The sequence below is a fragment of the Armigeres subalbatus genome, unplaced genomic scaffold, assembly GCF_024139115.2.
Source record: "Armigeres subalbatus isolate Guangzhou_Male unplaced genomic scaffold, GZ_Asu_2 Contig307, whole genome shotgun sequence".
Lineage (NCBI taxonomy): Eukaryota > Metazoa > Arthropoda > Insecta > Diptera > Culicidae > Armigeres > Armigeres subalbatus.
The window spans coordinates 4,183-19,247 of record NW_026943050.1 but is presented as its reverse complement, the minus strand read 5'-3'; the positions used below and the strand labels follow the sequence as shown (position 1 = coordinate 19,247).

The window sequence follows — 15,065 nt, the reverse complement described above, 5'->3', positions numbered from 1 at the left end:
TATGGGCAAATAAAGGAATTACTCCAAAATTTAAACGGGAGATTCATCTCAATTTCCACAAGATTTTGTCTAAATTCTAACTCCCTAACTCCCACAATGAATTATTTTTCATTTCCACAAGAAATTTATCTAAATTTTCGTGGGATGTACCCGGAGTTGTATTTGAAATTTTAGGAATGTCTCTTCGAATTTTCCATGTACTACAGTTTTGCAGAAAGTTCTAAATTTCAACAGGAAATTATTTTCAATTTTCTCAGTAAATTTTCTTTAGTATCCAAGATCGAAAATTCTTACGCTTGTCGGCAAGAAATTAAAATTGTTCTGGTGTTGAATGACTATTTCTCACAATTGCCACGTAAATAATTTGATGAAAAAAAATCAGAAAAATTTCATAAAAAAATCCGCCAGAGTTTTTTAAAGACTCAGTAGAAAGTTCAGTCGACAATCGTTACACTTTCTCGTTGAACTCTTCCTTTAATTCCATTGGTATATTTTCTAGAAATACTTTTGGAAACTCTTCCAGATTTTTGTCTGAGAATCCTTCTAAGAATTTCTCCAGTAAAGCCCTCTCTGGAGTTCTTTCTGAAATTCCTTCTGAAGTTCCTCCAGGGATTCGTCCGCAAATTCCTTCAGAAATTTTCAGAAAATTTCTCCAGAAATTCGTTTAGAAATATTTCTAGGAGCTCCTCCATAAGTTCGTCCAGAAATTTCTCCGTAGGATCCTCGAAGAATTCCGTCGGAAATACCTCCAGTCGTTTCTCCAGTCGTTCCTCCACAAATTGTTTCTTTCACGACTTCCTCCACCAGTTCTTCCAGAAATGCCTCTCGAAACTACTGCAGGCATTCGTTCGGAAATTCTTCCAAAAATCCCCTCGAAATTTTTTTCAGGAATTCCTCTTGATGATTCTCCAAGAATGTTGCCGAAAGATTCCCCAATAATACCTCTGAAATTATACTCCGGAATTTTTCTGTTATTTCCTCCAGGAATTCTTTCGGAAATGCCTACAACAATACCTCAGGAAGTTCCACCAAAAAGTTGTCCAGAAGTTCCTCCGGAAGTTTCTTCAGGAGCTCCACTGCAAGCAAATCTTTTCAGTAATTGATCAGGAAAATCCTTCAGGAATTGCTCAGAAAAATCCTGCACGAATTCTTTGAGAAAATCCTTCCAAAAAATCCCTCCGGAATTCCTCCAGAAAATCCCTCCGGAAATCCTTCTGAAAGTTCTCCTGCAATTCCTCTGCAAGTTCCATGCTAATGGAACTAGAATTTCACCCGAAAGTTCCTTTAGAAGTTTATCTGGAAGTTCCTTCAGAAAATCCTTTAGATGTTCCAACAGCAATTCCTCCGTACCTTTTAGGAGTTTCTTTAGGAATTCTTCCGAAAAATCCATCAGGAGTTTATCCAGAAGTTCCTTCACAAATTCTTCCAGAAATTTCTTCAGAAAATCTTGTGGAAGTTTCTTCAGGTATTTCACGGTAAATTCTTCCGAATCCCTTCAGGGAATTCTTAAAAAAGAAACTCAGAAGAATTCCACATGGAAATTCAGTTAAAAAATCCGCCCTGACTCGTAAAGATTTGAAGGAATATTTTCTTGAATTCTAACAATTTGAGTGTTAAAAAATAAATGCTACAAGAAACAAGGAGATGCTTGAAATTACAAGCCTGTTGAATTTTGAAATTTCTCGTAATCGTAATTTTGATATTGAAGACATTTGAAGACATTTTTACTCGACTGTGAAGACATTTGAAAATATCCCCTGGCATCCCTGGGCCACCCTGCGGAATGTGGAGACTTTTTGTGTTTGTCAAAATTTTCAAATGAGATCAAAACCTGCGAGAATCAAAACAAATGTCGTGTCGTCATTTTTTTAGATTTTTTACAGTACGAAGCAAATCGAATTCACTAATCATCAGGAATAAAAGAAACATTTTCAATGCTTAAAAATTGAACGATTTGCATAAAACTTGTTAAGTTTCATGTTTTTGATGCAATTACAAATATTGGAAAAATGAATGTAATTCGTGCTGTACAGCTGTACCTGGAGAAAATGGTGGCAGATGCTGGTCCCGGAATGAAAATGCTGATGATGGATCGCGAAACCGTAAGTGCTTTGAGGGAGAAGTGAAGTGACCGAACTATTACTGTTGTTTTTGCCATATGGTGCAGCCAGATCGTATGTAAAATATTCATGTCATGTTAAATTTCCAGACCAGCGTAGTTTCGATGGCTTTCTCGCAGTCGGAGATGCTTCAGAAGGAAGTGTTCCTGTTCGAAAGGATCGATTCCGGGCGCTCGAATGAGCGGCTCAAATATTTGAAATGTATTGTTTTTATACGACCAACAAGGGACAACATTCTGCGCCTGCAAAGTGAACTCAAGAGTCCGAAATATGGCTGTTATTATATTAGTAAGTAGTATTTTGGCATTTTGATTTCAACTTATTTACCTAATCGTTCGTTGATTTAAACATAAGACTGAAAAACCATATTGGGAATTAGAGGGAAATTGTCATTGATTGATTTCCAATACACCAATCTAAACACTGGGTTATTTAAAAAGTTAATTATTGACCATTATCACTTAAAATTACTTCTCTGAGGTTAAGCTGAAGTTTTGATGCACCTGGTACCTACTAACTCAAATTATATAGATTTCAGCAATATTATTCCTCGTACTGATATCAAAACCCTCGCAGAAAGTGACGAAAGCGAGTCCGTTCGTGAAGTGAAAGAGATCTATGCTGACTATCTACCGGTGAATCCCAATCTTTTCTCTCTCAACATTCCAACATGCCTACAGTCTCTCTCCTGGAATCCGGAAGCCCTTGAACGTACTGTTCAAGGCGTGATCAGTGTGTTACTGTCGTTCAAGTTTCGACCTGCCATCCGCTACAAATCAAGCTCCAGTGTGGCGCAAACTCTTGCCAAAAAGATACACGATACGATTAACAAGGAAACAGCTCTGTTCAGTTTCCGACCACCCGAAGATGGGTCTCCGCCTCCGATGCTGTTGATTCTGGATCGCCGAGACGATCCCATTACACCGTTGCTTAACCAGTGGACCTATCAAGCGATGGTACATGAGCTACTGACCATCAACAAACAGCGAGTAGATCTTTCTGGCGTCCAAAGCGTACCCAAAGATTTGAAAGAGATCGTTTTGTCCACCGAGCAGGATGAGTTCTACGCTGCTAATCTATACTCCAATTTTGGCGAAATTGCCACTACTATCAAGGGGCTGATGGACGAGTTCCAGAAGAAGGTGCACGATCAGAAAAAGATCGAGAGTATAAGTGATATGAAGAACTTTGTGGAAACATATCCACAGTTCAAGAAGATGTCCGGTACGGTATCGAAGCATTTGGTGCTCATTAGCGAGCTGTCGCTGCAGGTCAGCAAGCAGCAGCTGTTTGAAATATCCGAGCTTGAGCAAGAGATCGCGTGCCGAGCGGATCACTCGACACAGTTGCAACGGGTAAAGAGACTCGTTAGCGACGAAAAAATAAATTTACAAAACGCTCTTCGTCTTATTTTGCTTTATTCTATGCGTTACGAGCGGCATGCTAATTGCGGAACATCTGGATTGCTGAAGATGTTACAAGACCGTGGAGGGCGGGCGTATATCGCCCCTCGAATGTTAGAGTACATCAGTACCAGCGCTCGGCAGGAGCTATTCAACACTGTGAAGATCACGGATGCCGTCAAATTGACCCGTAATCTAATAAAGGGTCTTAAGGGAGTTGAGAATGTCTACACCCAGCATAACTGCGTCCTTAAGGAGGTACTGGAGGAGGTAACAAGGGGTCGGCCGTTGGACGCAGCTTACCCGATAATGGGCAACGAGCTGCCCTTCCGGAGGCCTCCACAGGAAATTGTGGTGTTCGTGATCGGAGGGACAACATACGAGGAAGCGTTGGCAGTTCATCGGTACAACCAGGACGGATACAAAATAATTTTAGGTGGGACAACTGTTCACAATGGGGACAGTTTTATTGAGGAGATTATGGCGGCAACCGCAGGGGTGCCGCTCAAGCATTCCCGTTCGCTACAGCAATTTCATCATGCACCACCTGGAGACGCTTAAAAGGATGCCGATTCAGGTAGCGGGTGATGTCACTTTGTTCCAACAGAATAAACGTAAGTATGCATGTTTGTATTAAACATTTAACGTAAAACAAAAACGTATTATATTAATCATTCTGAACAGCTTAATATGTATGTATTTATAAACCAAACGAATAGATGTGCAAGAAATTATAATGCAGTATGAAATTGAGTCGCACACGTAGAAGGTTTGTATTGGTCGATTGATGACTGCATTGTTTTATTATTCGACCTTATCAAACATTATTTTGTGTTTTTTTATCGTAAATTTTGGCTTAGTCACACCTGAGATAGATGATGCTTGTATACTTCGTGTTGCTCGGAGCAAAACCGAATGCAACGTAATTAATCCTGCTCGTCGCTTTAACTTAGGTCGCCAATCGCCAGGGGGCCGTACACATATTACGTAAGCACTTATGGGGGGAGGGGGGTCCGTCATTTTCTTACGCACCATATAAATAAAAAATCATTTGTATGAAACAAATCTCACATGGGGGAGGGGGGTCGAAAAACCCAGAAAAAATGCTTACGTAATATGTGTACGACCCCCAGTCTGCACACCGACCGCACGCGCATCTTCCTTGATTGCATATAGCCAGCAAGTGCAGAGTATAGCAACAGTTCGCTAACTGGGCGCTTTTTAACTGGGCGTTCGCTAACTGGGCCAAAGCCCAGTTAAAAAGCAGTTATCCGTCAAAAAACAAAAACAAGCTAGGCTGCGAGGGGAGTCGAAATGGTAAATTATTCACTTTCCAAGTAAAACACCGATCATAACAATGCATCGTAAATCCCCAGAGTGTATTTAATTACATACACTCTGTAAATCCCCTCGTTAGCCCATCAGTTAAAAAGCGGCGCTCGTTAACTGGACTGATGTTCTCAGGGGACTGAAGAGAAGGCTAATACGCCTACCCACCATTCATTCAACATGGCGTACAATGTTTTTGTTTTAATTTGGTTTAACTCATGTTAAACGTGTACAATACACATGTGGAAGTATTGGCTTGAGAAATGGATTGCGAGTGATTTGACTATGCGTCCAATTCGGGAATTTCGAGCTCGTTCAGTAGCCTAGGTTGCGAAGGCCGACGGACCTTAGTTGGTTAAAGCACCAGTCTAGCGTACTGTAGGGTCATGGGTTCGAGTCCCATCGAATGGAAAGTGGTTACCTCCAATACATTTTTCAAATCAATATCTTCCACGTTATACATATCCACATATGAGTTTTCATAACATTGTAAAAAACTTCGGAAGCATTGACGAGCTATTTTTCGACATAAAGATGCCATACAAACACAAAAGACTCGATGTACCTCAACTAATTGCAAGTTTTCGCCAGAAGAAGTTAATTGCCGATAATAACTGCGTACGAACCAATCACCCAAAATGAGCGCTGCATTCGGGTATACTACCCAGAAACAGGGTACCAAAAACAGAAGAACGAAAAACGATGTTGGGTAGAGTGCCATTGTACCGCAGATGACGGGCGTTTCACCCTCCTGGATGTTCTAGCCCATTTAGCGAATGGTTACTTCGCAGCCGATATCATCTTCCAGGTTCACTACTAAACATCACTTTTACTGGTTTGTTTTCTGTCTGATGCAACTCGTGGTTCATTCGCCTCCTCCACGTACCGTCCGCCATCTGCACCCCACCATAGATGGTACGCAGCACTTCCCTCTCGAAAACTCCAAGTGCGCGTTGGTCCTCCACGAGCATCGTCCAGGTCTCGTGTCCGTAGAGGACTACCGGTCTAATGAGCGTTTTGTAGATTGTCAGTTTGGTACGGCGGCGAACTGTGTTTGGTCGGAGCCTCTTGCGGAGTCCAAAGTATGTACGATTTCCAGCCACTATGCGTCTCCGAATTTCTCTGCTTGTATCATTTTCGACAGTCACCCAAGTACACAAATTCTTTTACCACCTCGATTTCGTCACCACCGTTTCGAACTCGCGTTGGGTGGCTCACATTGTCTTCTCTTGAACCTCTTCCTATCATGTACTTCGTCTTCGACGTGTTGATGACTAGTCCGATCCGCTTAGCTTCCCTCTTCAGTCTGATGTAGGCTTCCTCCATCTTCTCAAAGTTACGTGCCATAATATCTATGTCGTCGGCGAAGCCAAATAGCTGGACGGACTTATTGAAAATTGTACTACTCGTGTTAATCCCTGCTCTTCGTATTACCCTAAGACCATCACCTTGCCGAAAGACCTTTAATCCTCTGCGGGTTTCGAAAGGACTCGAGACTGCCCCTGAAACTCGAGCTACACACATCGCCCGATCCATCGTCGCTTTGATCAACCATGTCAGTTTATCCGGAAATCCGTGTTCGTGCATTAGCTGCTAGAGCTGATCCCGATCGATTGTATCATATGCGGCTTTGAAGTTGATGAATAGATGATGTGTGGGCACGTTATATTCGCGGCATTTCTGCAGTTCTTGGCGAATGGCGTACACCTGGTCCGTGGTGGAGCGTTCGCCCATAAAACCCGCCTGGTACTGCCCCACGAACTCCCTTGCAATTGGTGCTAGTCGACGGCATAAAATTTTGGAGAGTACCTTGTAGGCGGCGTTCAGCAATGTGATTGCGCGGTAGTTGTTACAATCCAGCTTATCGCCTTTTTTGTAGATGGGACACACGACACCTTTCATCCACTCCTGCGGCAAAATCTCCTCCTCCCAAATCTTGGTAATGACCCAGTGCAGTGCTTCTAGCCAGTGCTTCACCACCGTGTTAAAATAGCTCTCCTGGTAGTTGGTCAACCCCAGGGGCTTTGTTGTTCTTCAGCCGGCCAATCTCCTCCTGGATTTCCTGAAGATCCGGAGCCAGTAGAATTATGTCCTGCGCGCGTTCCCCCAGGTCCATCACCATACCGCCATCTTCGTCTTCCACATCGCCATTCATCGCTCTTCGTAGTGCTGCCGCCACCTTTGGATCACCTCACGCTCGTTCGTAATAAGGTTCCCATTTATGTTCTTACATATATCAGGCTGTGGCACGTGGCCCTTACATAAACGGTTTAACTTCTCATAGAATTTTCGTGTGTTATTAGCGCGGTATAGTTGCTCCGTCTCGTCACGGTCTCTATCTTCCTGCTGGCGCTTTTTCCTCCGGAAAATCGAGCTTTGTCTGTTTGCGCCCGTTTTTATCGTGCCTCGTTCGCCCTCGTGCGGTGTTGCAGCAATCTCGCCCATGTTGCACTCTTCTCGTCCACTAACTGCTCACATTCGCCGTCATACCAGTCGTTTATCTGATTAGGGGGCACTGTGCCAAGTGCAGCGATTGCGGTGCTACCAATTACGGGTCGAATATCTCTCCATCCATCTTGAAAAGACGCTGCGCCTAGCTGCTCTTCCGTTGGGAGTGCCACTTCTAGCTGCTGCGCGTATTCTTAGGCTAGTCTACCGTCTTGTAGCCGCCCAATGTTAAGCAGCGGCGTCCGACTTTGACGCGTGTTGTACACCGTCGAGAGTTTTAAACGCAGGCATACTGCAACGAGGTAGTGGTCGGATTCAATATTCGCACTGCGGTAAGTGCATACGTTCGTGATGCCGGAGAAGAATTTACCGTCGATTAGAACATGGTCGATTTGGTTTTCCTTCGGACTACCATTCCGAGGGAGGCTGCGAAGTTTATGCATCGTTAGCCGTTGTCATTCGATACGGTGTGCAGACTATCCGGTCCGATGATCGGTCTATACATTTCCTCCCTTCCTAATTGTGCGTTCATGTCACCGATGACGATTTTGACGTCCCGCAGTGGGCATCCATCGTATGTCTGCTCCAGCTGTGCGTAGAACGCTTCTTTCTCGTCGTCGGGTCTCCCTTTAATAAACAATAAACGAATTTATGCACCGTAATTACTCTTACTGGGCCCTCCTTAGCCGTGCGGTAAGACGCGCGGCTACAAAGCAAGACCATGCTGAGGGTGGATGGGTTCGATTCCCGGTACCGGTCTAGGCAATTTTCGGATTGGAAATTGTCTCGACTTCCCTGGGCATAAAAGTATCATCGTGCTAGACTCATGATAATACGAATGCAAAAATGGTAACTTGGCTTAGAAACCTCGCAGTTAATAACTGTGGAAGTGCTTAATGAACACTAAGCTGCGAGGCGGCTCTGTCCCAGTGTGGGGATGTAATGCCAATATGAAGAAGTAGTGAAATGGTGTTGGATGGTGAAACATTTGAAGTTGTAGAAGGATTTGTGTACCTTGAAACACTAGTGACGTGCGATAATGACGTTACCCGCGAAGTGAAAAACGTATTGCAGCTTCGAATAGGGCTTATTACGGACATCGTGACCAGCTTTATCCTGTAGTCTGCGAACGAAAACGAAATTTGCGCTGAATACTACTCTGATTTTTCCGGCGGGTTTACACGACCATGGAGCATGGACGTTTAAGGAGGTTGATCGAGGAGCTTTCGAAGGATATGAGCGTGAGGTGTCGCGGATAATACTCTGCGGTAAACAGGAGAATGACATCTGGCAGCGTGGCATGGATCACAATTTATACCAGGTGTGTAAAGAGCTGGAAATTATTAAACACAACAATTATGAAATACAACACGACAGCCTACGGTGGGCTGGGCACATTGTTCGTATACCGAGAGTGCATCAAGTGAAGAGAATATTCAGTAGAGAAGCCGGAAGAGGTTGTAGGCATCGTGAAAGGCCGCGTACACACTTGCTTTCTGGAGCAGAAGTGGGCACTGAACGTTCAGGGCGACTGGTAGCGATTGGCCCAAGATCGAATCCAAGGGGGAAGTATAGTTCATTCGGCGTAGGCTCACCGAGAAGGAACTTATCAAGTAAGTAAGTAGCAAGATAATTAGACACTGCACCATAACCACGGACTTCGGACAGTTTTGTTATCAAAATCCTTTTCAATTGAATTAACCTAGCTGACAGTCCAAGAGTCAACTCATATTTTAATGTTTATCTTGCATTCCAAAAAATTCCACATAATCAGCATTCCTACTCTTCATCGTCATACTCAGGCTCATCATACGAAATGAAGTTACTTCCGCCATGATCGTTGTGCGATATCTATGAAAAGAAAAGAGATACTTGAAAATAAGAAAATCATTCGGATATATTCAACATGAAATCCTACCGTCAAAATCCCGGATAATAAAGCATAGCCAACCATCGCAATGGTAGCAAAAATGCCAGACACTACATAGCGTTTCCTGCGCTCGTACGGCGTATCATCGGCATCCTTTTGCGTTCCGTCGCTGAACTTTGGCTCCGCTCCACCGTTCGCCTTCGACGATCCATTCGAAGAGGACGACGACGACGACGAACCATTTCCGTTGCTACCGGCACTGGTGAAACCTTCACGAGCGAAGTAAATCTTCGTAATCCTTTCAACGAACTTGACTAGATTGCTGCATTGCTTGACGTGGTTCTGCAGGACGCCGTTGGGAAGGCTCAGCTTCAGCAACACCGACAGGTATCCGTATAGGACTGCATCGATTTCGCTTGGAGTGTCTCCGAAGAAGAAACGATTCTCACCAAGCTTCTCCGATATCCAGTTGATACATTTCTTCGCGTTGAGCATCATGTCCTTGACGTCGTGCAGTTCGACTGAGTCCTCCAGGGCAAACCCAGCCAACGAAACAGTCAGCTCGTTCGTCTTCAGAACATACTTACGTGGGCAGTAGAAGTTGAATGGAATAGGAATCCGCTTAGCGTACAGCGCCCTGGTGGTGTCTAGGTTTTGTGGGTCACCCCAAAGATTGTACATGAAGTATGGGTATAGGTTCTCGAATACATACTGAATGCACCCGTTTATCACAATGTAGTTCTGTCCTTCAAGTTGCGCGTTGGCGTCGAAACCCCGGGACTGCAAAAACTCGGTGATTTTATTGTATCCGCCGATCTTCTTACCGTCGTCTGTGACAAGATACGGGAGCATTCCGTCCGGTGAGCTGAACGGATTACCGTTGAAATTGAGGGTGATTTTAGCATCGGAAAACTTCAGGTACGCCTAAACAACGAAAAGCATGTGTGTATATTGGATCATGGGATGAGATTTTCATATTTTTGTTCGACTCACCAGTAGCCGTGCACAATCGTAATCGATTGTGGGCAGACCCCACTCGCCTTTGTACAGGAATAGTTCCATTATTTCATTTATTCGGAATGATGTAAATGGCTGGATATCAATAAAGTGCTGTGGTTCATCAGTTTCAAATTCAGCGCTATGGAACTGGGCGAGTTGCAATGTTTATGTCGGTTGTGCAACATCGGTTTTGTTCTGCATGTTCTCCCGTCTGCGTTGACGTTGACGATGGGGTCGGCGCACAGTAGTCGATAGTGTATAAAAAAATGTATTTAATAGTCACATGACTCGAGTATTTTTTGGTACTGCCTTAATAAAGTTTTAATTTTATTTTAAGATATTTGTTATTTTGTCAAAAATAACTGTATAAGAATAAAAAAACAACAAAGCCGAGACAAAATTTTAAAATTTTGGAAACAACGAATTGTCTCAGACGATTCTTTGGCTTATTTAAGGTCAACTTTTCCAAAACAATCGATTGAGCGAAAAAAGTAGAAGGTTCAGAAACACGACCGCAAAATCAACGTAGAATAACGTATTAGAGTGCAGTGACTCAAAGCAGTAATTGTATAGGTTTCTTGCCTTAAATCATTTTTCGAATTTGATTTTTACCATTCATCAATAATTATTCACGCGCCAAATGACTAATAGCCGAAATGGAGGCAATTAACTGTGTATAACAAGTTTTCAACAGTGCCTGATGAAATTCAATTTCTCAATAGTTTATTTAACCTTTATTTAATTGTTTCTATTATGTAGTTGTGCAGAATCTTAAAGAGTTTGTCGTTTGATTGATACAAAAATAATCTAAATCGGTTGGAAGATGGCTGAGTTATTAGCTCATACTTCCTGATCACTTTTCGTGACGGTCTCAAATTTGATTCTGCAGAATGACCCCCCTATATTTTCCCGTAAGACGTATACTACGTCAAAAATTTGTGGCGAGTAAGCTCAATTGAAGTGGTACAGGTACCCTATACATGTATTCTACCAAACGAACCAAGCGCGAAAAGCAGCTAAAACTAATAAGTTGTCTATAATATTATAGTATATTATATATTTTTATATTATTTATATTTATTTATTTTTCGTTTCTTCTGATGTTGAATTCTTTCTGTTGAATTCTGGCCAGTTTTATATACTCGATTAAGTTGAAAACCGGAATATGGGACTAGCGAAGTTGGATTTTTCTCGCAATCCGTATGTTAAACCTTACTTCGCTAGTGGCGCGCTAGTCTAATTAGGGCCTAATTAGACTAGCGCACTACTAGCGAAGTTAGGTTTAACGTACGAATTGCGAGAAAAATCCAGCTTCGCTAGTCCCCCATTTCGGTTTTCATCTTGACTAGCGATATTATTAACTGCGCGCACGAATCCTGATGCGCTGTCAAATGTATACTGTCGGCTAACATCTCCATTTTTGTGGGACGCCAGACGCGGAAAAGAAAACAAGACGTCGCAAAAGTTGTGTGGAAATTTTTCTAATTTTCTGAAAGAAATAAACATTTCTAGCTTTGGTTTTGTGCATTTCCGAACAGTGAACAATGAACGTATCGATTGAAAGGAAACGTTCGGATTGTGCCGCTCTTCCCAAAGGTTGGCAGCGGGAGGAAGTACTGCGAAAATCTGGTCTCTCTGCGGGAAAAGTGGATGTTTATTACTACAGGTACGCACATTTTAAGATGAACGACTGCAGATTATTCATCTTATGTATCGGATTTATGTAAATTGGGCAAGTGATCATTGAATTGACAAAAGATAAGTAGTTCCGTAACTCGCAGTTTTTTTTCACTAAAAATACAATGTTTCTCTAAAATAGTATACCTGTTGGGCAGTTTTATCAACAGATAAATAAGAATACCAATGAATGAGGTAAAAACAGATTGGTGTTAAAATAATAGCCTGTTTAGGTTACAAGATTCATCATTTGATTATAATAAAATAAACCCAAATTAATACTCCTAGCGCATTATAAAAATAAGAGCAACATATATGAGAGGTCGAATTTGCACTTTAGGGAAATAGATTTTACTTTTTTCTTCAATTTAAGTCTTTTTGCGGTCATTTGAGTGCATTGCATCGGTCTCTGTGAAAAAAATCGATTTTAATTTTTTTTGTCCTTGGCAAAAACAATGTTTTTTTTAATAATTCTGGAACGCAATGCCCGACCGAACCAATAGGAAACAACTAGACCGCAATCCGCGTCGATTGCAACTTGTTGCGATGATGCTAAGTACCAAAAAGTGTGTCTCACATTTTTGTACACACATACAGACATCACCTCAATTCGTCGAGCTGAGTCGATTGGTATATAACACTATGGGTCTCCGAGCCTTCTATCAAAAGTTCGATTTTGAAGTGATCCTATAGCCTTTACGTATACTTTGTATACGAAAAAGGCAAAAATAAAATGTGTGAACTTTGACATTAGGCTTCTTTTTTTTATAAAGTGATAAAGCTCGTAAGACTGGAACAGACAATCAGAATTTGCTCTCATCAGCTTATGAAGGCCTATAATTGAAAGCGCTTTGTACAATATGAAGGATTTTATTGGAAAAATGAAAGTAACAATTTCCTTTGACGGGTCTTATTGAAATGTATTGGACGTAAGCAGTGCACTGCCCATGATTTCATAGTTGACGTAACAACCATTGCACTTTCGCATGTATTTTGAATTTTTTAAGTTTAAATCTTTTCAAACCGCAAGCACTAAAATGAGATTTGAAACAAGCAACGTATCAATGTTGTAGCGGTTGATATTTTTAACGTTCAGTCCGGCTGCTCAATTCCCGGAAAGAAGAAAACAGAAGTGCTGAGTATACTAAGTCCACTAAGCTGCAAGGCTGCAATGTCCCAGTGAGGGATGTAATACCAATTAGAAGATGATGTCAAGCGAATTGTTGAATTCAATTGGTCTAATCTAAACTTATTTATACTTTAATTATTCTTGTCACTGCTCTACGTGCTATTTATATCACCATTTTGTCTCGATTATATTTTGATCATACATTTTCATCATGGGTTAATACGTTATCTGGATGATATGCAAGCGACGCAAGTAGCAATAAACAGATTTAATCAACGTTACATTGGTATAATGTAAATTTTTGGTAGAATCGAAAAATCTAGCATCCATAAAATATACTTTTGAGCATATGCATGTCCATAAATAAATCCTCACTATCTCTAGTCCTACGGGGAAAAAAATAGAAAGCAAACCGCAGTTGGCCCGTGCCCTCGGGGACACTATTGATTTGTCCACGTTCGACTATCAGGCCGGTCGAGTCGTTCCCAGTGCAACCCATATGATGTTGCAACATAATGCACTGAAGCGGAAACTGAGCGTCACATCGATAGGGGGCGGAGCATCATCGTCATCCAGCATTGGCATTGTGGCTGGGCCAACTGGACCCAATCTGCCTCCCCCTGTACCCATCTACAACCAGCTTCCACCGACCGGTAGACCGCATCATTATCAGCATCAACAGCAGCAACAGCAGCAGTCACCGCAGTACGATTACAGGTACCGGTCTCGTGTGGGACCGGAAATCGTTGATACTCAGATTCTTTCTTTTATTACTTTGTTTCTTTGTAAAAAAATGATCTCGATTGGCTGGACATTTAGGACATACAGAATGAGAATATTTCGCTGATTTGTGAATTCGTGGATAAAAATTGAAAATTTTCGATTGGCGTTTTAAGACATGCAATAAAAACCAATACAAAAAAAGGCCAACCACATAGTGTACGTTCGTGTTCTGGCGAACAGAAGGCAAACGTATCCTAAATATTTGTGTCAGACCTTGAAGATTATTGGTTCTTTTTTGCTTTGATACACATACTCTTGGTCTTAGTTAACATATTTTGACCGTAGTTCATATTTCTGCTAACGATTTTACGTGCTGGTCAATTTTCAGTCGCGGCATGCGAGCGGATACTTCTCTCATTCCACCGATCCGGCAGACGGCTTCCATTTTCAAGCAACCTGTAACCGTGGTACGATCGCAAGAAGGTGACAGCAAGGTGAAACGTGAGCTGCAGCATGGTTCGCAGGTTAAACCGAAGCAGCTTTTCTGGGAAAAGCGTTTAGAGGTTGGTCTCTATTGGTCAAATACAATGGGTAGTAATCTGAAACCACGTTTGTCGGTTGCAGAATCTTCGCGCCAACAATACGCACAACGAGGAAATCGGCACGCTGGAACTGCCCAAACGGTTGAAATCAGTGGGCCCGGGTGTGGACGAGGCCACGGTTCTGCAATCGCTGGCCACCGCACTGCATCACAACACGCACCCGGTGACAGGGCAAACGGCTTCCAAAACGTCCCTCAACACCAACGCCGGGGTTTTTCTCAATCCCGATCAGCCGTTGATGCACGTGGCAACGGTAACCGAAGATGACATCAAACGGCAGGAGGAGCGCGTGCAGTTCGCCAGACTGAGGCTGCAGGAGGCACTGCGGACATAGGTAATGTTTATAATAAATTATTCTCTAGGATTAAGATAATTTTCTATCGGTGTGAGATCAATGATTTAACAATTTCGTCTTATATTGTAATGCTAGGGCGTGTGTATTGGAATTATTCATGAAACTGCATAGCGTTAATGCAGTAATGACGCATGCGAAATGGTAGCGTTGCTCTCATTTAAATACAATGATAAGAAATGACTACCTTTTCGTTTATCGTGATGTCATGAGATATCACATCCTTGCATCTATACTATTTGATTTTATCCATTTGATTTTGTGAATATATTCAATAATATTTAAGAGTGTAGTACGTGTTACATGTCATTTTATCGAATGTAAACTTTGCAAATAGCACATATTCCGTCGTTAGGGGCATCTACAACACCTACAAATTTCGTTAAATTTCCATAAATTGATAATAGCACATC

The 15,065-nt window shown here is 42.2% G+C and overlaps 3 protein-coding genes across 3 annotated transcripts; 2 read left to right on the top strand and 1 right to left on the bottom strand.

Annotated features, from left to right (window-relative positions):
* Window positions 1-1,805: 1,805 nt before the first annotated feature.
* LOC134203976 (vacuolar protein sorting-associated protein 45-like) lies at window positions 1,806-4,276 on the top strand. Its single transcript, XM_062678811.1, has 3 exons — window positions 1,806-2,102; window positions 2,210-2,408; window positions 2,652-4,276. Exons 1-3 carry the CDS (start codon window positions 2,010-2,012, stop codon window positions 4,082-4,084), a joined length of 1,725 nt encoding a protein of 574 aa, XP_062534795.1. The 5' UTR covers window positions 1,806-2,009; the 3' UTR covers window positions 4,085-4,276.
* Window positions 4,277-8,992: 4,716 nt separating this feature from the next.
* Window positions 8,993-10,530, bottom strand: LOC134203978 (metaxin-1 homolog). Its single transcript, XM_062678814.1, has 3 exons — window positions 10,164-10,530; window positions 9,219-10,094; window positions 8,993-9,151 (listed from the first exon to the last, which is right to left on the bottom strand). Exons 1-3 carry the CDS (start codon window positions 10,230-10,232, stop codon window positions 9,080-9,082), a joined length of 1,017 nt encoding a protein of 338 aa, XP_062534798.1. The 5' UTR covers window positions 10,233-10,530; the 3' UTR covers window positions 8,993-9,079.
* Window positions 10,531-11,596: 1,066 nt separating this feature from the next.
* LOC134203977 (methyl-CpG-binding domain protein 3-like) lies at window positions 11,597-14,838 on the top strand. Its single transcript, XM_062678813.1, has 3 exons — window positions 11,597-11,835; window positions 14,087-14,261; window positions 14,323-14,838. The coding sequence occupies exons 1-3, from the start codon at window positions 11,714-11,716 to the stop codon at window positions 14,632-14,634; spliced, it is 609 nt and encodes a 202-aa protein (XP_062534797.1). The 5' UTR covers window positions 11,597-11,713; the 3' UTR covers window positions 14,635-14,838.
* The last annotated feature ends 227 nt before the right edge of the window (window positions 14,839-15,065 follow it).